Below are 26,163 nucleotides of genomic sequence, written 5' to 3'. Positions count from 1 at the left end.
TGCTAATAGAAAATAATTCGGAGTGGCTGGGCACGGTGGCTCACGCCTGTAATCCCAGCACTTTGGGAGGTCGAGGCGGGTGGATCACGAGGTCAAGAGATCGAGACCAGCCTGGTCAACATGGTGAAACCCCGTCTCTACTAAAAATACAAAAATTAGCTGGGCATGGTGGCCCACGCCTGTAATCCCAGCTACTCAGGAAGCCGAGGCAGGAGAATTGCCTGAACCCAGGAGGCGGAGGTTGCGGTGAGCCGAGATCGCGCCATGGCACTCCAGCCTGGGTAACAAGAGCGAAACTCTGTCTCAAAAAAAAAAAAAGAAAAGAAAAGAATTCGGTGTAAAGGAGGCCTTTGACAGAGACCCTCAATTCATTTCAGGCAGGAGCTACCGAAGGCTGGGAGGTAGGATGCCTGCTGGCCCTCTTGAACTGTGGCATCACCAGAGAGTAAAATATGAGGGCAGGGGAGGCACATTCTCTCACTGCACTCAGAGAAGGAGCATCCTCAGCATGCAGGAGAAGAGAATGACATCATCAGCATGGATGGGCTCCTTCCCCACACATTGCCCTAACTGAGCAAGAGAAGGTGGCTTTGTGAGACGTAAAGGGGTGGACCTGTAATCACACAACCACACACACCAGAAAAGGATCCCAGGGTTCCTGGGGCGGGTAAAGTGGTGAAAGATATTGCTCAGCCGGGCTCTCTTCTCCCGCTCGAAGGAAAGAATGTGCTCCAAGAAGGAGAAACTTACATTGCGTAAGGCTTGCTGATGGTTTCCTTTGCGTGAACCAGAGGCACGGTGCTTTTTGGATTTGAAGAGTCAAGAGGAGCTACAGCTAAAAGTAAAAACAGAGGAAACGGGAGTGAGATGGGGAAGGGAGATATTAGTCGTTTTTGAAATAGCAATAGTAAGTAAATGAACATGTTTAAAACAGCAAAAAAACGACTGGGCGCGGTGGCTCAAGCCTGTAATCCCAGCACTTTGGGAGGCCGAGGCGGGTGGATCACGAGGTCAAGAGAGCGAGACCATCCTGGTCAACATGGTGAAACCCCGTCTCTACTAAAAATACAAAAAATTAGCTGGGCATGGTGGCGCGTGTCTGTAATCCCAGCTACTCAGGAGGCTGAGGCAGGAGAATTGCCTGAACCCAGGAGGCGGAGGTTGTGGTGAGCCGAGATCGCGCCATTGCACTCCAGCCTGGGTAACAAGAGAGAGACCCCGTCTCAAAAAAAAAACCAAAAAACAACAACAACAACAAAAAAAAAACAGCAAAAAAACTCTCTTATCCTCAAATTCTCATTTTTACAACCAGAGTCATGTTGTGAGACTTGGCTGAGATGCAGGCCCACATCTGTGGAGGTGCTGACTCGGACCCTTGGTGGAACATTAGAAACAGCTTCCAGGGCTGGGCGTGGTGGTTCACACCTTTCATCCCAGCGCTTTGGGAGGCCAAGGTGAGCGAATCACTTGAGGCCTGGAGTTGGAGACCAGCCTGGCCAACATGGTGAAACCCCGTCTCTACTAAAAATGCAAAAATTAGCCCGGGGTGATGGTGCATTCCTGTAATCTCAGCTACTTGGGAGGCTGAGGTGGAAGAATCACCTGAGACCCGAAGTTTGAGGGTGCAGTGAGCAGGGAGTGAGATCCTGTCTCAGAAAAAAAAAAAAAAAAAAAAAAAAAAGAAGGAAAAGAAAAGAAATAGTAGCTCCTTCACAGAAAGCAGCGTGTTAGGGAAGGTTTTCAGGAAAATCCCCTGGAGGGGCCTGGACGTTCCAACACATACTTCATGTAATGCTTTTTTCTTTTTTCTTAGAAGAGAGTATGAATAGTTTCATGGCCATTGTTCTGAAGCAATCACTTTGCATGCTTTTAATGAGTATGGGGGTACATAGTATTTGAAGTTTAAAATGTAACTATATATTATATATAAATAAAAGTAATATAAAGTATATGTAGTTATTTTGTTAGAGACCTGTTGTATGTCCCTAGCTTCCCCAAATCTATTCACAATGAGGCTTGTCCATTTGTTTTTGGATTTTCCTAGGGCTTTTAACAATTTTCCTGTTCCCCACTAACACCAATGGCCATCGTTAAATTACTGATACCACTCAACTCTAGGGCGGGGGTGTCCAATCTTCTGGCTTCCCTGGGCCACAGTGGAAGAAGATTGTCTTGGGCCACACATAACATATACTAACAGTAATAATAGCTGATGAGAAAAAAAAATCATAATGTTTTAAGAAAGTTTATGCATTTGCGTTGGACTGCACTAAGAGCTGTCCTGGGCCACATGTGGCTCTTGCAGTCCCTGGGCTGCAGGTTGGACAAGCTTGCTTTAGGGGGTCTTGCTTAGATGGCCTAGTATGTCACCACTGAGGCTCAGCTGTGCCTATAACATGGTTTCTCCATCTCAGTACCTGCTATTGACACTAAGAATCAGAGAGCGTTTTGCACAGAGACTGTTCTGTGTATTACAGGATATTTTTATATGTCCCCAGCCTCTAACCAGTAGGTGACAACTAAAATGTCTGCAGACATTGCTAAATGTCTCCTGGAGACAAAATCACTTCTAGTGGAGAATCACTAGACTATCTGTGCCCTCTGTCCACCCCCTGTATGAGGGAAGAATGCCACCTTGGGGCCCAGGATTGCTCAGGTACCTGAAGATGGCTGCCTTCGTGCACAGGTGTGATCAACATAAAACAAATGTTTTGCATTTAACATAAGAGAGCAGTTAAAACACTGTGCCCAATTATCTGACTCTTTTTTTTTTTGAGATGGAGTCTTGCTCTGTCACCCAGGTGGAGTGCAGTGGCACGATCTCTGCTCACTGCAACCTCTGCCACCCAGGTTCAAGTGATCCTCCTGCTTCATCCTCTTGAGTAGCTGGGACTGCAGGTGCCTGCCACCATGCTTGGCTGAATTTCTGTATTTTTAATAGAGATGGAGTTTCACCTCATTGGCTAGGCTGGTCTTGAACTCCTGACTGAAAGCGACTTGCCTGCCTTGGCCTCCCAAAATGTTGGGCTCAAAAGCATGAGCCACCACCCAATTTTCTTAATGGTCTCTTGTTTTTGTTTCATTAAAAGAGTCAAAGTAAATCTGTTCCAAAGAAATGGCATCTCCGCCAACTTGGGGCTGATTCCAAGGAGGACACATTGCCGACCTGTGACCTTTACTGTGAGGACTCTGGAAGTTTGCCTGAGGACCATGAGCACTCTACAATCTGGCTTCAGTCCCTCATTTGGCTCTCTCTCCTGTCCCCATCCAGACCATCCATGGTGGCCATACACATGTCCTCTCCTTCCTAAAGTACCTTGAAAGTACCCTGGACGTTCCTGCACTGCACCTGAGTGTTTTAAATAAACGAACTCTGAAATGCTCTTTCTACTCCATCCCATCCAATTCTATAAACCACGATGGTCAAAATACTGCCTATTTAAACTCACCCGTAACCTCCAAGAAGCTTTTCATACTCTCCCAGAGAGAAGTGGTCTTATTCTCTACGAATACCCTCCAACACTGTGTTTTTGTTAGTTACACAGTACTTAATACTTCCAATTTTTTTTTTTTTTGAAACCGAGTTTCACTCTTGTTGTCCAGGCTGGAGTGCAATGGTGCAATCTCAGCTCCCTGCAACCTCCACCTCCTGGGTTCAAGCAATTCTCCCGCCTCAGCCTCCAAGTAGCTGGGACTACAGGCATGCACCACCATGGCCCGCTAATTTTTTGTATTTAGTAGAGACGGGGGTTTCACCATGTTGGTCAGGCTGGTCTTGAACTCCTGATCTCATGTGATCCACCTGCCTCGGAATCCCAAAGTGATGAGTTTACAGGCGTGAACCACCACACACGACCCCTGATTGTATTTTTGAGATTAGTATCTTTGTTATCTCCTCTGCTGAAAGGGAGATTTCCTGAGTAAGGAATTGAGAACAGTTTATCTTTGCAGCCCCTATAGTGGTGTTTCTGAAACCATCTGTAGTGAGGAACCAGTTTTTTAAATAAACTTTCTTTACAGTCTGTAACAAACCAGTACTTTTGTGAAATACAATGCAAATGAATTAGTAAAAAATGGACAAGCAATCAATGTTGTGGCCATCAATTTGTGGCAATCAACCTTAGCGCCATAGCTGTTTCTAAATGATTACTCTTAATTTCTGCACTCACTCCATGGAGGGCTAGTAACACACACTTGAGCACTGGATTGGTCTGCGGGCCACTCTGAGTAGCACTACCCAGTACAGTGGCTTTCACAGTCAAAAGCTACTGGCATAGTGGTCCCAAATGTGAGCAGGCAAAAAAAATCACCCGGAGGGTTTGTAAAAAAGACAGCTGGGGGCCGGGGGCGGTGGCTTACACCTGTAATCCCAGCACTTTGGGAGGCCAAGGCGGGCGGATCACGAGGTCAAGAGACCGAGACCATCCTGGCCAACATGGTGAAACTCCGTCTCTACTAAAAAAAAAAATACACACACACAAAAATTAGCCGGGCGTGGTGGCACGTGCCTGTGGTCCCAGCTACTTGGGAGGCTGGGGCGGAAGAATCGCTTGAACAAAGGAGGCAGAGGTTGCAGTGAGCCAAGATTGCGCCATTGCACACTCCAGCCTGGTGACAGAGCAAGACTCCGCCGAAAAAAAAAAAGACAGCTGGGCCCCACCTCCAAAGTTGATTTAGTCCGTCTGCGGTAGAACCTGAGATTATAATTTCTTTCTTTTTTTTTTTTTTTTGAGACGGAGTTTCGCTCTTGTTACCCAGGCTGGAGTGCAATGGCGCGATCTCGGCTCACCGCAACCTCCGCCTCCTGGGTTCAGGCAATTCTCCTGCCTCAGCCTCCTGAGTAGCTGGGATTACAGGCACGCGCCACCATGCCCAGCTAATTTTTTGTATTTTTAGTAGAGATGGGGTTTCACCATGTTGACCAGGATGGTCTCGATCTCTCTACCTCGTGATCCACCCGCCTCGGCCACCCAAAGTGCTGGGATTACAGGCATGAGCCACCATGCCCGGCCCTGAGATTATGATTTCTAACAAGTCCCTGGGTACTGCTTTTGCTGCCGGTGGGGGCACCGCAGTTTGAGAAACACTGCATCAAGGGAATGAACAAATGTCCATTATACTGCCCCCTTGTGGCAGCCTGTCCTCATAGTGGACAGAGCCACTGACGCTCACCGCAAACTTCACCCATGCACCCCTGAAGCAGCACTTACCAGCCCTGATGGCCTGCTCACTTGTCGAGGGGCTCCAGGCATGAGAAAGCTGTAAGAAGCCAGAAGGGTCCATACCTTGGGGCTGTCCTGGGCCTAGTTTCTCCGCAGGTGGCTGAGCAGGGGAGGCTGAAAGAAAACCTTGGGGTGGTGTTTGAGGTGCCCCCACAGCCGAGGTCCCCAGCGATGGTCTGGGTGAAGTGGATGCTTGAGAGTGAGGGGATCTGGGTGGTGATCCAGATGGTTGTACCTGCTGCTGAGGTGACGCAGGTGACTGCCCAGGTGGTGTGGCGGGCAGTGATGAGCCGGGTGTGGAGCTGGGTGGCTTGTGCACAGCTGGGAATGATACACGTGGTGTGCCAGTTGAAGAGGCCAGTGGCTGTGCAGGTGGCTGCTCAAGTGGAGATACTGGTGGTGAAACAGGTGGTTCACATGTGGATTCAGGTGTCTGCACAGGTGAGGATGCAGGCGGACCATGGCTGCCCCTTCCTCCGGCTTTGGGAGCCCACTCTGTGTGAGGTTGTGTGGCTCCCTCCAGACTGGCCCGCCGTGCTTGAAGGCTTGGTCGACTGTGTTCAGGGCACTCATTGCCAAGGGCGAGTTGTATCTGGCAGTACGCTTCCACCCGGGGGAAAATCACTCTCTTGGAGGGAGAATTAAGATAAACAGCATCTAGGAGAAACAACAGCATGGGGTGCTCCTCAGCCCTGGCAGGAGCATAACCTTTGCAAAAATGGTTTCTTGGTTATTTTCCTAAACAGGATCAGTGCTTTTCCAAGATCTCTCTGTACTTACTTGAATGCATAGTGAGTGAAAACAAACTGATGGTTCCTGGCACTTACGGTGTAGTGTAGGGGAGCAGGCGTTACCCACTCAAATCATCTAGAGTCTTGACTGAGGCAAGCGCAGGAAGAGAGGAGAGGTGTGCTGTGAGAGAGGCAGCTCGTCTGGGGGAGTGCCCGTGAGCAGAGGTCTGAAGGGCATGTGGCGCAGGATGGTCAGGGCGGGTGGTGAGGGTGTTTCAGCAGAGGGAACAGCACACACAAAGGCCACAAGGTTTGAGGACACACCAGGTGTTGGAGGTCCGAAAGTTCAGTGTGGGGCATGGGGATTGTACTGGGGGAGGGGCTGAGAAGGCGGCAGGGGCCAGACTACGTCAGGGCTACAGGCAGCAGCCAGGATCCTTGGTTTTCACGGCAAATATGATTGTAGCATGACTTTTAGGCAGGGGAGGTAAGGTTCTGAGAAGGTCACTGTGACTGTTAGACTCATTGAGACGGGCTAGAGGGTTGCCCGAGCCTGGGAAGCCGAAGCTTCAGTGAGCCATGATCGCACCACTACACTCCAGCTTGGGTGACAGAGTGAGACCCTGTCTCAAAAAGGGTTGGTGGCTGGGCGCAGTGGCTCAAGCCTGTAATCCCAGCAGTTTGGGAGGCCGAGGCGGGTGGATCACAAGGTCAAGAGATAGAGACCATCCTGGTCAACATGGCGAAACCCCGTCTCTACTAAAAATACAATAATAATAAAGGGTTGGTGGTGGGGGGGGCATTTATCTCGACCATATAACAGTGCTTAAATAAGAAAACAATTCAATTTTTAAAATGTGTAAAAGAACCAATTGAAAAGGCTCCCAATGGCCAAAGTGGGAACAATTTGAGGAACAAAGTGAAGTGCTATTGAATAATAACACAAAGTGTAACATGCGCATCGGAGAGTCCGTACTGCCATAAACACACGATTACATAAGTAAGTACATCAGGGAAAAGAGAGAAAGCTCCCCTGCAGAAGAATTCTAAACAATTTATGTAGACACACTTGGCCCTTTAGGAAGTGGAGTAGAACTTTTCACTCCTTAAGTATGAGCTGTGCACAGTGACTTTCTTCCCAAAACGACAGTGGGGATTGAGGGACGGTACTTCACAATGCAGAAACCTGACAGACGCTACCTCAGCCAGGCGGTCACCGTCAACATCCGCAGGGATACGTCACGTGGGCATCACGTGCCCTTGAGGTAACATGATGAGAATGGCACCTGACCTCTGTTGTCTCCTCTCCAGAACTCACAATCCCAGCCCAATCACGAGAAAAACATCAGACAAACCCCAATGGAGTGACGTTCTACAAAATACCTGTCCGATAGTCAACTCTGTCAAGGTCATCAAGAATAAGAAGCGTCTGAGAAACTTACAGGCAAGAGGAACCTGAGGAGACGTGATGACTAAATGTAATGTGATCCCTGGGTGCGGAGTCCCGGAACAGGAAAAGGAATTAGGTAAAAACTAAGAAAATCTGAATAAGCAATGGCTCTAAGTGAATAATATATCAAGAGTGGCTCATGAGTTATAACCAACGTGCCGGATTGTGTACCATGTTATATATGTATACCATTCTGCAACATCTAACAAATGTGACACAGACACCCTGGGCTGTTTTCGCAAGTTATCCACAAATCTAAAACTAACCCCAAAAAAAACAAAGCTTATTAAAAGTCTAGGTGAGAACTGTGCAAAAGAGCGGACCGCCAGCCTCGCCAGAGAAGATCCGTGGAAGGCAAACGGGCAGGTGAAGAGGTGCTCAGCATCATTAGTCCGGAGGGGATGTAGATCAAAACACGGTAAGTTACCGACACGCACCCATTAGAAGGGCTGAAATTAAAAATTCAGAGCGTTAATTCAAAAGACCAAAAGTTTTGGAGGAAAAATGTTCATCCATTGCTGGTGGGAATGTAATGTGGTACCACTGCTTTGGAAAATGATTTGGCAGTTTATTTAAAAGTCAAACATATATTCTGATTATCTATCCAAAACAATTGAAATAGGATCTGGAAGAGACACACATACACCCATGGGCACTGCAGCATTATCCACAAGAGCCGGAACGTATGTCCTTTGTCAGATGGATGGATAAAGAAAATGTGGAGGGGGCCGGGCACGGTGGCTCACGCCTGTAATCCCAGCACTTTGGGAGGCCGAGGCGGGTAGATCACGAGGTTAAGAGATCGAGACTGTCCTGGTCAACATGGTGAAACCCCGTCTCTTCTAAAAATACAAAAGATTAGCTGGGCACGGTGGCGCGTGCCTGTAATCCCAGCTACTTGGGAGGCTGAGGCAGGAGAATTGCCTGAACCCAGGAGGCGGAGGTTGTGGTGAGCCGAGATCGCGCCATTGCACTCCAGCCTCAGTAACAAGAGCGAAACCCTGTCTCAAAAAAAAAAAAGTGGAATATATTCAGTTTTAAAAAGGAAGAAAATCCTATCACCTGCTCCAACATGGATGAATCTTGAGGCCATTTCTGTTAAGTCAAATAAGCCGTTTACAAAAAGACAAATACTGCATGATTCCATTTACATGAGATACCTAAAGTAGTCAGAATCATCAACACAGAAAGTGGAATGGTGGCGGCTGGGGGCCTGGAGGGGGAGTTGATGATCAGCACATCTAGAGGTTCAGTTTTGCAAGATGAAAAAGTTCTAGAGATCTGTCGCACAGCAATACAAACATAGTTAAGACTACTGAACTGTGTGCTTAACATTTGTTATGTGTTTTTTTAACCACAATTAAAATATTTGTGTATGTGTGTTAAACATGCATGCACCATGCAATCCAGTCATTCCATTCCTAGGTATTTACCCAAGAGAAAGGAAGGCATATGTCCACACCAGACTCAGGCATGAGTGTTCATAGCAGCTTTATTCATAATAGCGCAAATCTGGAAATAACCAGCAGTGAGTGGGTAAATGAGCTGTGGTATATGCATACAGCGCTATATTCAACGCCTTTGGTAAATGAGCTGTGGTATATGCATACAGCGCTATATTCAACGCCTTTGGTAAATGAGCTGTGGTATATGCATACAGCGGTATACTCAACGCCTTTGGTAAATGAGCTGTGGTCCATTAAGACAGTAGCATGGAACGTAAAAAGGAACAAACTATATGTGCAACAACATGGATGCATCTCAGAATAATTATTCAGAGTGAAAGAATTCAGATGTTAAAAAGGAGTTCACAAACAGTACATTAATCTATAAGGGCAGAAAGCAGATGGGGGTTGCTTGAGAATAGTAGGGGGTGAGGGAAGGTGGGAGGGATCATGAAAGGGCATGAGGAAATTTTGTGGACGGCGGATTATTCACTACCTTGATTGTGGTGATGGTTTCACGGGTGTGTGTGTGTGTGTGTGTGTGTGTGTGTGTGTGTGTGTAAGAGAGACTTATCAAACTGTGAGAGGGAAGAAGGGAGTGGGGGAGGAGGGCGGAAGAGAGGTTTGGCCAGGCATGCCTCGATGCCGGATGAATATTTTAGACACGGCATCCTCTGAGCTCCAACCTCACTCAGCGCCCACGTTCACACATCTGTGTGGGGAACGTGGATTTTCAAGCACACCAGCGTGCACTGCCCTTCCCTTTGGCAGAAGGCTGCTGCCAGGATGGGCCGAGTGTGGAGAGAGGGGCTTGCCTGACAGCAGGAATAATGAAGTGATGTGAGCCTTGGGAGGGAGGAGAAAGAGGCTGTGAGAATGTGAGCTGAGGAGCGGGGGGGTGACACCTTTTGGGGTGCAGCTTCCTGATGGAGGTGACCCCCCACCCGGAAAGCCGTCTGGCAGGGGCTGGGTGGAATCCCATTTTCTGTTCCCAGATGGCAGGTGGGGAGAAGAGTGTGGCTCTGGAGACCAACTGCAATTTCTCACTGTATGTCAGTAGTTCCTGTTCACATCTGATGCAGGGAGAAAAATCTAGTCCCACTAAATCCAAGAGGATTGAGGTAGTGGAGGTGGAATCTGAGCTGAGAGAGCCGTGCCGTACACTGTCAAATTGGAAGAGGAAGAAAAATAGCTGGTAGTCAGCAGGAGACAATTTCTCCCTGAGTTGCTTCTGTCCCTACTTGGAGTGATTCCAGGGCCATTGAAAAAAAACTGCCCCTCACCCACATCCTGCTTCAATTTTGGGGGCGGATTCCTGAAGTGCCGCCATCAGGTTTCACCCAGTGGTAAGCTAGGCTGACCCTAGCTAGGACACAGCATTTTGATGTTCTCATGAGAGCCACCATTTATCTGAGCATTGTGCTAAGGGCTCGATCTTGACTCTTCAAAATAAAACCATAAGGTTCCATGATTAGGCCGCTTTTACAGATGAGGAAACTGAGGCCCCAGGGGATTAGTTACCTGCTCAAGATCACAGAGTTAGTAGGTGTCTGGAGCTAGGATCTAACCTCCCCTGTTTTTTTAAATAGATTAGGAAAGCCTCAGAGAGGGCAAGTGAGGATCCTGAGGGTCACACAGCTTGTGGTGGGGGGTGGGGGCCTGGGGCTACTTGTCTCCAGAGCCCAGGTTTATCTGCATCCTGCTCTCCTGTCTCTCTACCGCCCCCCACTCCTCATTGGGAGAAAGCACCCAGGAGAAAACAGAGACAGGATAAGGGGAGCTTGGGAAGCAGGAATGAATTTTGAAGAAGGGCAAAAATAAGTGAACACCTCCTCGGAAGAAAATCTCATCCAACCCCTTAATCTCACCCAGAGAGTAGTTTTAAAGGTACGTACACAAAAAGTTTACCACAGAATTAGACATAATCACCAACATTTGGAGACTCAAAGGAATGATCAAGCAAAATTTTCTGTATAGCTATGATGGAATATTATACAACTGACAAAAAAAGACAGTCATAAAGACACGTGGCAACGAGGAACAATCTTCCGATGTAACCTTAGGTGAACCCTTTGATCCAGTGATCCCTTTTACTGAAAAAAATTGATTCTAAGTATGGCAAAGCTTGTGTTGATTTCTTTTTTTAGAGACAGGGTCTCAGTCTGTCGCCCAGAGTGGGGTACAGTGTTGCAGTCATGGCTCACTGCAGCCTTGATCTCAAGTAGCTGGGGCTATAGGCACGTGCTGCCAAGCTAATTGTTTGTTTGTTTGTTTGTTTTTGAGACAGAGTCTCGCTCTGTTGCCCAGGCTGGAGTGCAGTGGCGCAATCTTGGCTTACTGCAAACTCTGCCCCCCAGGTTCAAGCGATTCTCCTGCCTCAGCCTCCTGAGTAGCTGGGATTAAAAGCGCACGCCACTACACCTGGCTGATTTTTTTTTTGTATTTTCAGTAGAAGCGGGGTTTTGCCATATTAGCCAGGCTGATCTCAAACTCCTGACCTTGTGATCCGCCCACCTCGGCCTCCAGAAGTGCTGGGATTACGGGCTTCAGCCACTGTGCCCGGCCCTAATTATTAAATTTTTTGTAGAGATGGGAGTCTCAGTCATCCAGGCTGGTCTCAAATTCCTGGTTTCAAGCGATCTTCCTGCCTTGGCCTCCTAAAGTGCTGAGATTACAGGCATGAGCTACCACACCCAGTTCTGTTCGTTTTTCTTAACAAAGACGTTTGCCACGGAGTTAGCACATAAAATACATGTCATTGGAATTGTTTCCTCTACCCTGATAATACACAGAGAATATATAGGTGGAGGGACCAGCATTCCAAACCTACAGAGGGCAAGGGCTCTTCTCTGTGATTTGCTGATTGATGGGTCACTCAAAGTCTTATGCAAATATAAACTGGTCATGTCCAGTTCTACATTAATAAGGTGATTTTACTGGAAAGAGAATCAAGTGAAAGAGAATGAAATGACATGAAAATGGAATTCTCCAGGAAGATCTGAACTCTGGATTTCCTAGAGTTTTTAAATTCATTAACGTATGTGTACAACTGTCCTAGACACTGTCCCCTTCGTCAGCCCCAGAGACCCCTTTACATGGAGATCCTACTTTCTGGCCCCAGCGGTCTGGGCTGGGCCATAGAGCCTGTTAGGTCACCACCCGCATTTCCAGTTCTCCCAGGTGAAGGGTGTCTCCAGTCACAAATTTGGGGGGAATGCCCCTCCCTTCAGCCCTTCTACTGTTTGAACTTTCCTTCTCCCCAACATGCCCTCGCCTGGGGCCCCGCGGGTACTTACTCAGTCTCCTCAAGTACAAGACTGCATCCTCGTACCCTCGATAGTAGTAATCGTGCAGGATCTGGGGGCGGGAGCACCCGGAGAATGACTAAGGCTGCAGCGATGAAGGGAACCACCATCCCCCCGACCCAGCGCAGCTGCTGCCATTGCTCTTGAACTTTATTTGACGGGCTTTTCAAAACATACACATCCAGCGCTCCATCCCTCACTATCTGCTAAGAAGAATTGGGGAGCAATTCCTGATCACGCATCCCAGTGATGCTGCGTTCACGAGTGACGCCATTTGGGGCAGATCCTCAGCCTCCTCGGGGCAGGAAAGTGGTGGGTGCTCATGGCAGAACCAGAGGAGGTGCCTTGGGGCATACGAAGAGCAGAGTTTGGAGTCTGGGTTCAGGTCTCTGTGCTGTCCCTTATTGGCTGTGTGGCTGTCACCTCTCACAGCCTCAATTTCTTCACCTATAAAATGGGGGCAGTAATACTATTGATCACAGCGGGTGCTAGCGGATTTCATGAGATCTTGCCCACAAAGCCTTTTCTGTAAAGGGCTGATAGTAAATACTTATTTTGGGCTTTGCTGGCCACATGCAGTCTCTGCCTGATGTTCTTTTTCTTCTTCTTCTCCCCCCTCCCCCATAACTCCCTAAAAATGGAAAACCCTTTCTTAGCTCACAGGCTGTAAAGAACAAGCCAGAGGCTGGATTTGGCCCGTGGGCTGTAGTTTGCTGCCCCTTGCTTTGGTACATGAACTGTGAGTGGAAGAGTTCAGTTAACATTTCTATCAGCACTTCCGACATCATCTTGCTTTACGGGGGGAATACTGAGGCTGCAAGAGCTTAAAGGACTTGCTCGAGGTGACATAGCCAGTTAGCAGCAAGGCCAGGATGCAGGTCTAGGAGGAAGTTTAAGGGATCATTTGAGGGGAGGAGACACAGACAGAACTTGAGTGGGCCCCAGTGGCTCTCTGATCCCACCCCTAGTCCCAGCAGGGTATCTTCCCCTACTCCCCAGACCCCTCCTGCCTCTCACCACCAGGTCCGGGGGGAACAACGCATGGGTCATCCTGGCGATGTTCTCCAGGGAGAACTGGAAGGAGCAGTTGAACATTCGGAAGTCGTGGAAGATGGCGGGGCAGTCCCGGGGACAGATGTCCTGCTGCCCGCTGAAGGTGGAGATGGTGATGGAATCGGTCCAGAAGGCACAGGGCTGCATGCCGGTGAAGCCCCCATCGATGTACCTCTGTGGGGGGCAGAGTCAGAAATGCTCACCTGGGGCCAGAGTTCCCAGCCCCCCTCAGAATACATGGAAACGGCCCATGGGACATGGCACCAGCTTCAAGGGCCCATCGAGGAAGGGCCAGAAGACCCTTCAGGATAAGCCTGGAGACAGAGGTCCTGGTGGGTGTATGGTGTGCCCCTGGTCACTTGGTGAGTCTGTACTGGCTTCTGGACTCCCAGCCCAGTGCTGTTTCTCTGCACTGATCCTGCCTCCACTACCTTAGTGGTGCTGAGACTGGGGTTCCCAGGGCTCTGTGCGCAGGGGACGCATACTCTGGGTAAAGCAGATGTGCTCCTCTGCCACAGACCCACCCACCACGTGTTCACCCACGAGCCCCTTCCCATCGGGGCTTCTGTTTTCTCACCTATGAACGAAGGATGTTAAATACGGAGGCTCTAACACTCAGGGCTGGCTGCTGTGCAATCCAGGCTCCATCTACTACCTGAATCCTAGTCTCTGGCCCTGACTTTCTCTGCATATAAAATGAGGAGGGGGCATGAGCTGGAGCATCACCACTGAGTGTAGCCCGCCCACCGGCAGAATGAACAGCACCTGAGGCTGGTTAGGGCCACAGCGCAGACCACCTGGATCAGAACTTGCATTGTTTGACGAGACCCCAAGTGACTCACGGGCACAGTAAAGTCTGTAAGACCCTGTCCTAGAGCGCCTCCGAAAAAGTCCTCATTATTTGAGGGTCCAGGTCCCAGTGCTTTAGGGTGCATCTCCTCTGCTCTGTCAAGTCTGGGAAAACCTGCCAAGCCTATGGAGCCTTGATTTGCTGGGCTCGGCAATGGATACGTGGGTCCAGAGAGGAGCCCACCCCAGAAGTTCATCTTAAAGGCCCAGAAAGCCACCTACATTGGGAATTCTGAGCAAAAACATGAGAAACTTTCCGACTCTAGGTCCTCCCACTGCATTCTGAGACCAACCCCTGGTTCCCCCAGGTGTGAGTTACAGGGACCCGAGGTCCCCTGGATCCCGGCTCACCCCTCACCACGCCGGAGCACTCACCACACCGCGGTAAGTTGGGGGGATGAGGCCGCAGTACACGGGGACGAAGCAGCTGCAGTACAGGGCCTGCGTGGAGAGAACAGGGCTGAGATGCCGGGGCGGGGGGTGCAGCGGGCACAGCTCACCTGTCGGCTGCTGGCCCACCCACCGCCAGCCTGGACCTCCTTAAACCCTACGTGAAGGTGGCCCCCTGGGAAGCGGAGCTTCAAGTTCAATTCCTGGCCTGGCCCTCACTAGTTGGGTCCTTGGTAAGCTACTTGCTTCATCTGGCCCTGACGTCCCAACTTTAAAGTGGGAGGGGGGCTCATTAGCTTCAGGGTCCCTTCTGATGCTGAACTTTCAAAGATCCAGTAGGATTCAACTACCATTAATATGTGTCAGTCCCGGGCCAGGCCCTGGAAGCAAAGGAGGCTGAGAGGTCCATGCTTGGGAGTGCCCTGTGCGGGGGAGTGAGCAAGTGGGTGACAGAGCAGTGGGGTGACAGGGGCTTGGTGGAGATGAGCATGGGCACCGTGACTTCACAGGAAGGGTTCGAGCAGGGTGGGAGGGGATGAAGGGAGGTTCCCTGGCAGGAGGGACTGGGTTTCAGCAGCAGGTGAAGTAGGGTGGGAGGGAGAGGGGATCCCAGGCAGAGAGAGCGGCAGGTGTGAAGGCCCAGAGGCCTGGCTTGTGTGTGGTTTGCTGGAGTTGGCATGGTAGGAGTGGAAGGTTGGGGAGAGGGCCGGGGAGAGAAAACCGCCGCCGTGGGAGATGAAGTCAGAACGGAGGTGGGCATGAGGAGGCAGATCTGGAAGAGCTGGCTGCTGAAAAACCCAGCGGGCCGTGAGGGGTGGAGCGGGTGTCCATGCCCACCACCTACTCATCTCTCATCCCCACGGTCACTGCCAGGCGAGTATGGGATGAGGATGGGGTGGCGAAGGCCCTGCATGTGGGGGAAGGAAGGAGAGTGGAAATATGGGATGGAGGCCACGCTGCTTAACCCCTTTGTCCTGCACGACAATGGGACTTATCTGCAGCCCTCTCCAGCAATCATTATTCATAACTAAAATTCATATTAATGAGTTTAGAGCAGTGCACTCAGGATCGGTGTGCACTTTTCCTTTTTTTTTTTTTTTTTTTGAGATGGAGTTTCGCTCTTGTTACCCAGGCTGGAGTGTAATGGCGAGATCTTGGCTCACCGCAACCTCCGCTTCCTGGGTTCAGGCAATTCTCCTGCCTCAGCCTCCTGAGTTGCTGGGATTACAGGCACATGCCACCATGCCCAGCTAATTTTTGTATTCTTAGTAGAGACGGGGTTTCACCATGTTGACCAGGATGGTCTCGATCTCTTGACCTCGTGATCCACCCGCCTCGGCCTCCCAAAGTGCTGGGATTACAGGCGTGAGCCACCGCGCCCGGCTCAGTGGGCACTTTTCTAAGTGAGAACTGATTTGGTGGTAATTCAATCCCTTAGCAAGAAGCACTGGAAGAGAGGGGGCAGAAAGGGGACGTAGGGGGCCCTCTCCCCTGACCGCTCCCACAAACTTGGAGTAATTCGGGGGGGTGGGTGCATGGCAGCGCAGCCTGGGAGGCTTTGAAGGAACCTCGGTCCTCTGCAGGTCACCCCTGGGCCTCTGGGAAGTTCCAGGCTTAGCGCAGAGGGCCGGGCGGGAGAGGTGTGAAGGCTGAAGCATTGAGGGTGGCAGTCAAGCCTGGTTCGTCCTGGGCTTCCGTGTCCATCTCATCTAATCCTGCACCTTGCACAGAGGCACACTGGGCGCATGCAGGAAGGAAGGACTAGGGAAGTGAGGCAGACGGGTGAGGCAGCGGGCTGGGCTGTGCAGAGTGAGCAGGAGCAGCCCTCCCACGTCCCCTCTCAGCCCTCCCTCCAGGCCCAGCCCCCTTGCCTCGATGAGCTCCTCCTTGGATGTGAACTCCGAAACCACCACGCTCTCCCCGTCTGTGAAGCGGGTGAGGCTCACATGGAGCTTCCCTGTGGTGACCTTGTAGGAGTCCTCAGGCAGGACCCGGTACAGAAACTGCCTCATCATCTGCACCATCTTGCAGGATGGGGACAAGGGCCCCAGGAAGGATTTCTTCACCTCGGCCACACCCACGTTGAGGACTCTGAGGTACTCATCTGCGGAGGAAGCAGAGAAGAGGGGGCGTTCAGCGTCACCCAGTGGCCAGGGGCCAAGGCGGTCTCCGCTGATTTCTCCAACGCATCCCTGAATCCAACAAATGGGGAAACCTAGAATCTGGAACCCGGAAAAAACCCAGGAGGCAGCCTGCAGTCTTGCACATGAGGAAAGCAAGACTCTGCGGAAGGAAGTCGCTGGCTCCAGAGAGCCCAGAGCTGGGTAATGGTGGAGCTGGACCCAGGCGTCCTGACCCTTGTCCAGGAGATGTTGCATGACAGATGCCTTCATATCAATGGCTAAAGGAACACTTTCACCCAACCCCAAATAGCTTTCCCCAACTTCTTGTCACTCTGCCTGGAAGTCCACTGCCAGACCACATTTTTGGGGTGCTGTATGAGATTTCTATTAAAACGTTGGTGCAGTTGGAAGTTGTTCCCAAGTGACGCCCTGGGATTAGTGCCCACTGAGTCTGTGGGCAGGGAGGGGGAGCTGGTGAATCACGAGGAGGAGGGGAACTTTGTCTTGAAACCGTTGCATCATCTTTCCTTTATGGCCCTGGTCCAGGTCTGAGAGGGAGACAGGCCTGAGACATGGAGTATGTAAGACTGGCCTGTGCCATGTGCTCAGTGGGCGGATGTGCTATTCAAGGGGTAGCAGGGGAGGATGTAACCTTCCCCACTCCAAGTCCCAAAAATTCCACCAGGTGAGTCTGTCTGGGTTGTAAGCTTAATAAGAAGTGCTTAACTGACAATACTGGGAGGTAGGTATTTCTGTCTTCCTTTTACTGATCATGAAACTGAGGCTCAGATAGGTAATATAACATTCCCAGGGTCAGTGTCAGCCAGTTGGGAAGCGGATAAAGCAACATTTTAACCTAGGATGTGTGACCCCAGAAGCCCGGACTCCTTCTAACACACTAAGCCAAGAGCTGAGCGCACACCTGCTTTTTGCTGACCACTGCTCATCTCTACCCTGTGCAAGCCTCTGGGACAATAGCTCTGAAAAGGATTGCTAACTTTTTGAAACAAACACTTAATTGTAAAATGTACTATAATATGCTGTATGAAAGAACTTTCTTACAGTTAGTATCATGTAGAAATGGCCACCTGAGAAGCTGTGTGGTCATGAGTGTTCTGCCACAACAGGCAACCAGGCAGAGGCTGGACAAGTACCTCTGTCAGAGAGTTTGTCAAAAAGATTCCTGCATGAGTGGTAAGGGCTAAGATTCCTTTCACCTTTGAGATTCTGGGAGTCTCACAGGCACCTTGCAATATATCTGGGAAGTAACCAGTGTGCCTTACTTGCCTATTTATAAATAGAGCAGCTGAGACACATAGAGGTCAACTGATTTCCCCAAAGTCACATGGCAATTTGAGGACAAGCCAAAATTAGGGATGCCTTACTCCTCTTGTGTTTTGCAATTTACAGATTATTCCACCCCAGTCCTGGAGTTGAGTAAGAAGCTTCAGCACCATTTTACAGATGCAGAAACTGACACAGAGAAAAGCTAAGTGTCTCGCCTGAGGTCAGACAGCCAGGCAGTGATTTTCCTGACTCCAAACCCCCACCTTCATTCCCTGGGGGTTGGACTGATCTCAGGAATGAAAAGGCTGAGCAAGCCCGGGTTGCCATGGGGACAGCCTTTTCTTGCCAACCTTCAGAATCATACCTGCCTCTGTGGAGTAGGGACCGCCCTGAGAAATGAAGCATCATAGCTGTCACCCTCCTACAGGGGAGGGTGCTCCTGGGAGGTGGAAAGGCCCTGCAGTTTTATCGAGGCTAGCCTTACCATGTGCCAACAGTGGTAAACAGTGTTTGCCCTCAAGGGAGGGCAGGGGCTAAACCACTCTCAGGTGATGCAGCAACTGCTCATTTGGATACCAAGGTGTTGGGTCACTGAGGTCTTGCCTGTAAGACCAATTGGGATGGGGAGTTCTTAATGAGCAGAGAATTATTAATGAGCAGCTTAACAGTTGGCAAGGGTTAATGGCTCTTCTCACGATGCCTGGGAGCCAGGAACGCATCTGCATCTCCCAGCAGGAGCCACTCCTGGGAGGAAAGCAAGGAAATTTGTTCTTTTTTTTTTTTTTTTGAGATGGAGTTTCACTCTTGTTGCCCAGGCTGGTATGCAGTGGCACCATCTCAGCTCACCGCACCTCCCCATCCTGAGTTCAAGTGATTCTTCTGCCTCAGCTACCCAAGTAGCTGGGATTACAGACATGCACCACCACACCCAGCTAATTTTATTTTATTTTTTTTTAATAGAGATGGGGTTTCACTATGTTGGTCAGGCTGGTATGGAACTCTTGAGCTCAGGTGATCCACCCACCTCGGCCTCCCAAAGTGCCGGGATTGCAGATATGAGCCACCACACCAGCTGGAAATTTGTTCTTATCACAAAAAATCAGACATGTTCATTGTAAAAACAAAAACAAAAAACAAAAAACAAAAAATGCAGACAAGCAGAAAGAAAAAAATTAAAATGTTCTGGAGTCCTCCTCCTACAGACTAACATTTGGTCTGTCTTCTCAAACTATATATTTTGTTTTTGTTCACAATTAGGGATCATACAGTATAAACTATTTGTAACTTGTTTCTTTTCTTTCTTTCTTTCTTTTTCTTTTTTTTTCTTTTTTTTGACATGGAGTCTCTGGCTCTGCTGCCCAGGCTAGAGTGCAGTGGCTCCATCTCAGCTCATTACAACCTCTGCCTCCCCAGTTCAAGCGATTCTCCTGCCTCAGTCCCAAGCTGGGACTACAGGCTGGTGCCACCACTCCTGGCTAATTTTTTTTTTTTTTGTATTTTTAGTAGAGATGGGGTTTCACCGTGTTAGCCAAGATATTTTCAATCTCCTGACCTTGCGATTTGCCCACCTCGGCCTCCCTAAGTGTAGGGATTACAGGCGTGAGCCACCACGCCCGGCTGTAACTTTCTTCTTTCACCTAATATATTGTGAATGCTTTTCCAGGTCAACAAATATCCATTTATAACCTAATTTTTTTTTTCAAATGGAGTTTTTTTCTGTCACCCAGGCTGGAGTGCAGTGATACCATCATAGCTCACTGCACCCTGGAACGGTGGGTTCAAGCAATCCTCTTGCCTTAGCTGGAACTACAGGCATGTGCCACCACACCCAGCTAATTTTTTATTTTTGTAATAATAGAATCTCATTATGTTGCCCAGGTTGGTCTTGAACTCTTGGTCCCAAGCAATTCTCCCACTTTGGTCTTCCAAAGTGCTGGGATTACAGGCACAAACCACTGCATCCAGCCTATAAGCTAATTTTAAAAGCAGTATAGAAAGCTGTTGTAAGGTTATACTATAATTTATTGATCAGAAAACCAAGAGTGGTTGGCTATTTCATTTGTTTCATTGCTTTTCTAAATAATGATGCAATGAGCAATTTCATGCTGGCTTCTTTGTCCATATACTTATTTTCCTTAGGATAAATTCCTACAAGTGAGAATGCTAGGTCAAAGGCATACATATTTAAAGTCTTATAACGCTTACTTTAATTGCGGCTTTAGTATATTATGCATCTACTCAACTCTCACCTATTCGCAGGTGGGGGTGGGTGACAGGAACAAAGCAGTGGACAAGATAATGGAAACAGTGTCGACATTCCAAAGTACTCACATCGGAAAATGGTGCTGTCTGGAAATTAGCAATGCTCTAGCCAGCCATGTAGCCTGGGAGGAAGAGAGCAGGAGGTTGTCTGTTTCTCTGAGTCTAGCTCTCCTGCTGCTGGCTGAAGCCACACACCAAAGGATGCTGTTATCTCTGCATCTTCTTAGTTCTCTCCGTGTGTGTGTGTGTGTGTGTGTGTGTGTGTGTGTGTGTTTCTGTCTGTCTTCAAAGTCTCTGTCTTTCTCTGTGTCTCTCTTTGTCTCTATCTCTCTCTCTCCCAGCAACTAATCTTCTGGTTAAACAAATCTATGCTGGTAGAAAGTTAAGCGTTAAGCACAGCAATTGCTGGGTGCTGAGAGAGGGGATAAATTTAGCTTACTTCTTTATGTATTACCATATTTTCCAGCACCTTCTCCCATTTAAAGTCCTCCTTCCGAGCTGCAGGCTGCCAGGCTCTGAGACACAGAGTCCCACACTAACCGTAGCAAGGTTGTTAGAAACAGCACCGCAGACCCACTATGTCCTGATCAGGATACTCAAGGTTGGCTGCTTCCAGCCCCCACCCCACCCTAGACACGTCCGCTTCTGCTCAGAGGAGGGGATTCTCTTGGGGAAAATCTGGTTCTCCTCCTCCTCTCACAATAGCCTGCCACTGAGCTTTGCCCATAGAAGGCTCTTCAGAAACCTCCCCTGAGGGCTGGAAATTCCTCCCGGGCAGAGATGGACCATACTCTGTGTCCACCAAGCTTCCCACAACGCTTGGTGGGTGATGAGTGTTTGTTCAGTGTGTGAACAAAGGAATATAAAAACCTGAGAGCAATGGAGATGCCCCCAAGGGGGAGCTGCTTGACTTAATTACCCAATAAAAGCTTGAAGCAAGATCATCCGAGAGAGATGGACAGACAACAAAGTAACAATATTGATCAGTGTGGTCAGCTCATCAAGTTTTATGAGCCTCATGTGCCAAGAAAAATAAGTAAATAAGATGCTGGGTCAATGCTGGGTGTGGTGGTTCATGTCTGTAATCCCAGCCACACACAGGCTGAGACGGATGATTGCTTGAGCCCAGGAGTTTGATACCAGCTCTGACAACATAACAAGACACCTGTCTCTACAGAAAAAAAAAATTCAAAAATTAGCCAAGCATAAGGTCATGCCACTGTAGTCTCAGCTACTCAGGACGTTGAGGTGGGAGGATCACTTGAGTCTGGGAGGTCGAGGCTGCAGTGAGCCATGATCACACTACTGCACTCCAGCCTGGATGACAGAGTGGAACCCTGCCTCTAAAATATAAAATGTAAAAAGATGTTGAGACGGGAAGATTTTTGAAGGGCACTTGGAAGCTATATTTCCAAGTTCCAGCCACTCAGAGATCTTTCTTTTTTAATTTAATTTAAATTATTTTTAGAGATAGGGTCTCACTCTGTTGCTTAGGCTGGAGTGCAGTGGCACCATCACAGCTCACTGTAGCATTGAATTTCTCAAAGGAGCCTCCCACCTCAGCCTCATGAATAGCTGCAACTACAGGTGTGTGCCACCATACCAGCTATTTTTTATTTATTTATTTATTTTGTAGAAACAGGATCTCACTGTATTACCCAGGCTGGTCTCAAACTTCTGGGCTCAAGCAATCCTCCCACTTCAGCCTCCCAAAGTGCTGGGATTACAGGTAGGAGCCACTGTGTCCAGCTGATAAGAGAGTCTTTCTGTAACCACATCCATTTCTTGGAAACAGCTTAGGCTTTGGAGCCAGGCAGATTTGGTTTAAGTCCCAGCTTCACCACAGGCTATCTATATATCACCGGCCACTTAAATAACATTTTTCATCCTCAATTTTGCTCCCTGTAAAATGAGTATAAGAATGCCTACCTTACTGGTTTATGACGAGGCAGATAGCTTTTTTATTTTTATTTTTATTTTTATTTTTATTTTTTTTTGAGACGGAGTTTCGCTCTTGTTACCCAGGCTGGAGTGCAATGGCACTATCTCGGCTCACCGCAACCTCCGCCTCCTGGGTTCAGGCAATTCTCCTGTCTCAGCCTCCTGAGTAGCTGGGATTACAGGCATGCACCACCATACCCAGCTAATTTTTTGTATTTTTAGTAGAGACGGGGTTTCACCTTGTTGACCAAGGTTGATCTCGATCTCTTGACCTCGTGATCCACCCGCCTCGGCCTCCCAAAGTGCTGGGATTATAGGCTTGAGCCACCGTGCCCGGCCTCGAGGCAGATAGCTTTTAAAGTGCCTGCACATAGTAAATGCTCAAAGATTGGGTATGACAATAATTCCTTATGTGACAAGGTGTTTTGATGTTTCGGACTCTCAGCCTGCTCACCTGAACAGGGGACAGTGATCCCTGCCCCACATTCTTATTACGATGTGGTCAGGCTCATGTGTGGAATCAAAAGAGCAAAATACAAGTGTGGAGTGAGAAGGTGTGCTCCAGTTTCCGAGTCACGTAGGCCTGACTGGGAGCACACTCCCTCTCCTGCCAACTTGGGAGACCCTACAGGTATAGTAGGGGAAAGAAGAACTAGAAAAATCATCAAAGGAAGAAAAGGGATAACTGGACATGTGTTTATTTTGTTTATGTGGATAGTGCTCCCCACTTCAAGAGGGCAAGGATTGTCTCTGTCTTGTTCATTCTTTCGTCCCTAGCACTTAATATAGGGCCTGGAATACGGTCGACACTTAAGAAACATGCACACAGGCATGAATAATGGATAAATGAATGAACTCCAGAAACTGAAGGGGGATACTGAGACCCAGTGAGAGAAGTGGCTATGATGATCCAGAGGATAAAAACAGAGGGCTTCTCTTCCCCAACTTCACATGGCCTCTTGCTAAATCAAAAATCCTAGAAAGTCGGCACTTGGGGCTGATAATTTAAGCTGCTGAGGATGCCATTCACAGGGTGCCAGAATTAGGTCTGCAGTGAGGGATGGATCTGCCACGGAGGATGGGACTGTGGGGCCCCAGGCTCAGGGCACACTGGTAGCCTAGCAACAACCTCGGGTTCAACCAATCACCGCGAGGCGCCGCCGCCGGCCCTGCTCCCGGAGCCGCGTGCGAGGTCCACGCCTGCGGGAAGCAGGGGGCGCAGCAGCCCCCGGGGGGCGCCGACGAATGCTCAGAATCCCTACATGGAGCACCTGAGAGTTAGCTGCTCCTATCTGGTCCGTAATTGCAGACTGAATTGTCATCCGCATTTTCCTGTGGGTGTATCTTGACTACCCGACCCCCATATAATAACGATAGTTGGTATCATCTTAACAGCAGTCGTTTCCCTAAGCAGGCTTTCCCACCTATCACCTCAGTTTATCCTCACAGTGCCAGCCAGCCTCCAAGGAGCAGTGATCCTGGTTTACTTACCATTGTATTTCTATGTCCTACACTGCAGGGGCATTGATTGAAAAACAATTTGGCTTGAAGCTACAGCGTCACTACTGGAAGGTTTACAGAGACCCTCTGGGGTAGTGAGTTTTCAGTCAGGGAGCCTTTGTGTAAAAGAAATCTTAAGTGGAAACCCAACCTACAAAAGCAGCTAAAAACATGGCTGCTCTGGGTTGAAGCTGTTCTGAGACCCTGTCCCATCTCCCCACCCACCTTAGGAAGGTAGCCCCCAAAACACCGCCCTGAAACTCCTAAGATTCTGGGATCCGAGGTCAGAAATATGAGTCCCAATGAATTCTCACATTTTACAGGTAAGAAATCCTGCCCGGGAAAAAGGTGAGGCTCAATAAATATCAGCCGGATGGATGGTTGGATGGATGGATGGATGGTTGGATGGATGGATGGATGGTTGGATGGGATGGATGATAAAGGAAGGACATGCCTTAGGATGCAGGTCACACCGTTTTTGTTTGCAGAAATAGAGCTAGAATGTATGTGAAGACTCATGTTTTCCTGCTCTGTCCTGAATGCATTATAGGCTTTTGCCAACAGCAAAACAACTCTGACCTATTTAGCACTTCAAACCAGACCAAGCAATGTTTTTAATGGATAATAACAATTCTCCACATAGACCTTCTTCTAACCCTAAGAGTTTACTGAAGATTTAAAAGTTCAGACTGTGTTATAGCCAGTTGTCATGGAAACAGAAGTGTCTTCCACGGGTTCATCACCTGTGCTCCTAGCAAGGTGTCCACAGGCCTCTTTGACTGCCCCCAGGTAGAGGGCCTGGGGCCTCGGCCCTCACCCCACTATGAGCTCCCCACCCCCCGCCCCCCAGAAACCAGGCACAACCTTCTACCTCCCGCTGCAGGTTCTTACTGATCACCCTGAGGTGAAACAGGCAGAGAGGAAATGCAACCGGAAAGTTCCCTGGAATTGATCATGTACTCAGGGCTTTGCCCCTGCTCTTTTCTGTCTCTTTTCTTTGGTGGACCCAGAAGTCCTTTTGGGGTCCTGCTCCAAGGTAGAAATTAATACTGCCCCCCGTCTAGGCTGCGGCCTATCCGACCCTACAGATTCTCCCTGCACTAACTACCCAGGGGACGCTAGGAGGATGTCACAGCTGTGAACTCAGTCACCCCCTAGCCTTAAGACTCAGCTGGTCTTCAGGTCTGGTGGGGTAAACCACAGGCAGTGTGCTTTATCAAGCCTGCTTCTAACCTGTGCTCCCACAGGGATGCATACTAAACTCTGAGTTAGGGCATAGGAGGAGATTTTTTTTTCCGTTTTTTCTTTCTTAATTTTTTTTAGAGACAGGGTCTCACTACATTGCCCATGCTGGACTTGAGAACTCCTGGGCTCAAGTGATCCTCCCACCTCAGCCTCCTGAGAAGCTGGGGCCACAGGTGTGCTACCATGCCCAGCTGAGGAAATTCTTCCTTACGTGGTGATTTCATGAGGACAGAGCTGGGCTACCCACAGGATTCATGGGTGAACTCCTAACTCAGAAGAACCAAAAAAGTCTGGAGGTTTATTTACCATTTGTTTGCCTGCCTTCTTCCCCCTAGAATTGGAAAAAGAGCTCCAGTGTCTTTCCTGAATTTGAGCCCAAAGTGAAGCAAAGAAAACAATGCTATTTTAATACTGTCTAAGTGAGTTGTTTTAAAAATGGATCCACCAAATGCAGTGTGGAATCCTGGATTGGATTCTGGGACAGAAAGGGACATTAGAAAAACTGGTGAGATTCTAATAAGTCTGCAGTATCGTTAATAGGAATGTACCAGTATTGATGTCTTAGTTTTGGCAAATGGACCATGGTTATGTAAGATGTTAAATTAGGGGAGACCGGATGAAGGATATGCAGAACTATCTGTACTATTTTAACAACTTTTCTGGGAATCTGACATTCTTCCAAAATAAAAAGTTTATTCTTACATTTTTTAAAAACACAGATCAAGCAAGGCTGTTAGAGAGACATTGCCTGGCACTCACAGGGGCTCAGTTAGCACCTGCTGATACCAGGGGAATGGATTCACGTATATCACCTCCGTGAATTGCTTTCCAAATAAACGTTTCTGCTGCGTAATGAGCACATTCAGAGCTTTACCAGATCTTCCATTCAATGTTCTTCTACTTAAAAGTCCAAGGGATTGTCTGGGGAAAAGAAGTCTTTATCCATTTGGGTGGAGAGGTTTCAACATGTAAAGCATATTCCTTTGAGTGAGATGGAAGATACTAATTCCAACATGGTAGTGGGAGTTACAGCAACCACATAATAACACCATTTCTACAATATCGTATAATTTTTGTGTTTGTCATGCCATTTGATCTCACTTTCTTTTCTTTCTTTTCTTTCTTTTTCTTTTCTTTTTTCTCTTTTTTTTTTTTTGGAGACAGAGTTTCACTTTCTCTCTCTCTCTCTTTCTTTTTTTGGGGATGGAGACAGAGTTTCACTTTTATTGCCCAGGCTGGAGTGCAATAGCACAATCTAAGCTCAATGCAACCTCCCTGCCTCCCAGGTTCCAGTGATTTTCCTGCCTCAGCCCCACCAAACAGCTGGAATTACAAGTGTCTGCCACCATGCCAGGCTAAT

The 26,163-nt window shown here is 48.7% G+C and overlaps 1 protein-coding gene across 3 annotated transcripts in view; it reads right to left on the bottom strand.

Moving 5' to 3' along the window:
* PNPLA1 (patatin like domain 1, omega-hydroxyceramide transacylase) overlaps window positions 1-26,163 on the bottom strand; it is a 46,547-nt gene that overhangs the window by 7,591 nt on the left and 12,793 nt on the right. Inside the window, exons 1-7 of one of the 3 annotated variants that reach the window (XM_074397971.1) lie at window positions 20,187-20,392; window positions 16,317-16,549; window positions 14,431-14,496; window positions 13,171-13,380; window positions 12,145-12,205; window positions 5,211-5,879; window positions 751-835 (exon numbers count right to left, since the gene is read on the bottom strand). In XM_074397971.1, the coding sequence (XP_074254072.1) occupies window positions 751-835; window positions 5,211-5,879; window positions 12,145-12,205; window positions 13,171-13,380; window positions 14,431-14,496; window positions 16,317-16,469 (1,244 nt within the window). In that variant the 5' untranslated portion in view covers window positions 16,470-16,549; window positions 20,187-20,392. Of the gene's footprint in view, window positions 1-750; window positions 836-5,210; window positions 5,880-12,144; window positions 12,206-13,170; window positions 13,381-14,430; window positions 14,497-16,316; window positions 16,550-20,186; window positions 20,393-26,163 lie in introns of those variants that run through there. The other 2 variants (XM_039467985.1, XM_039467984.2) reach the window with 2 other exon arrangements.

Source organism: Saimiri boliviensis, chromosome 4, assembly GCF_048565385.1.
Source record: "Saimiri boliviensis isolate mSaiBol1 chromosome 4, mSaiBol1.pri, whole genome shotgun sequence".
Lineage (NCBI taxonomy): Eukaryota > Metazoa > Chordata > Mammalia > Primates > Cebidae > Saimiri > Saimiri boliviensis.
This window is presented reverse-complemented; position numbering and strand designations above follow the sequence as displayed.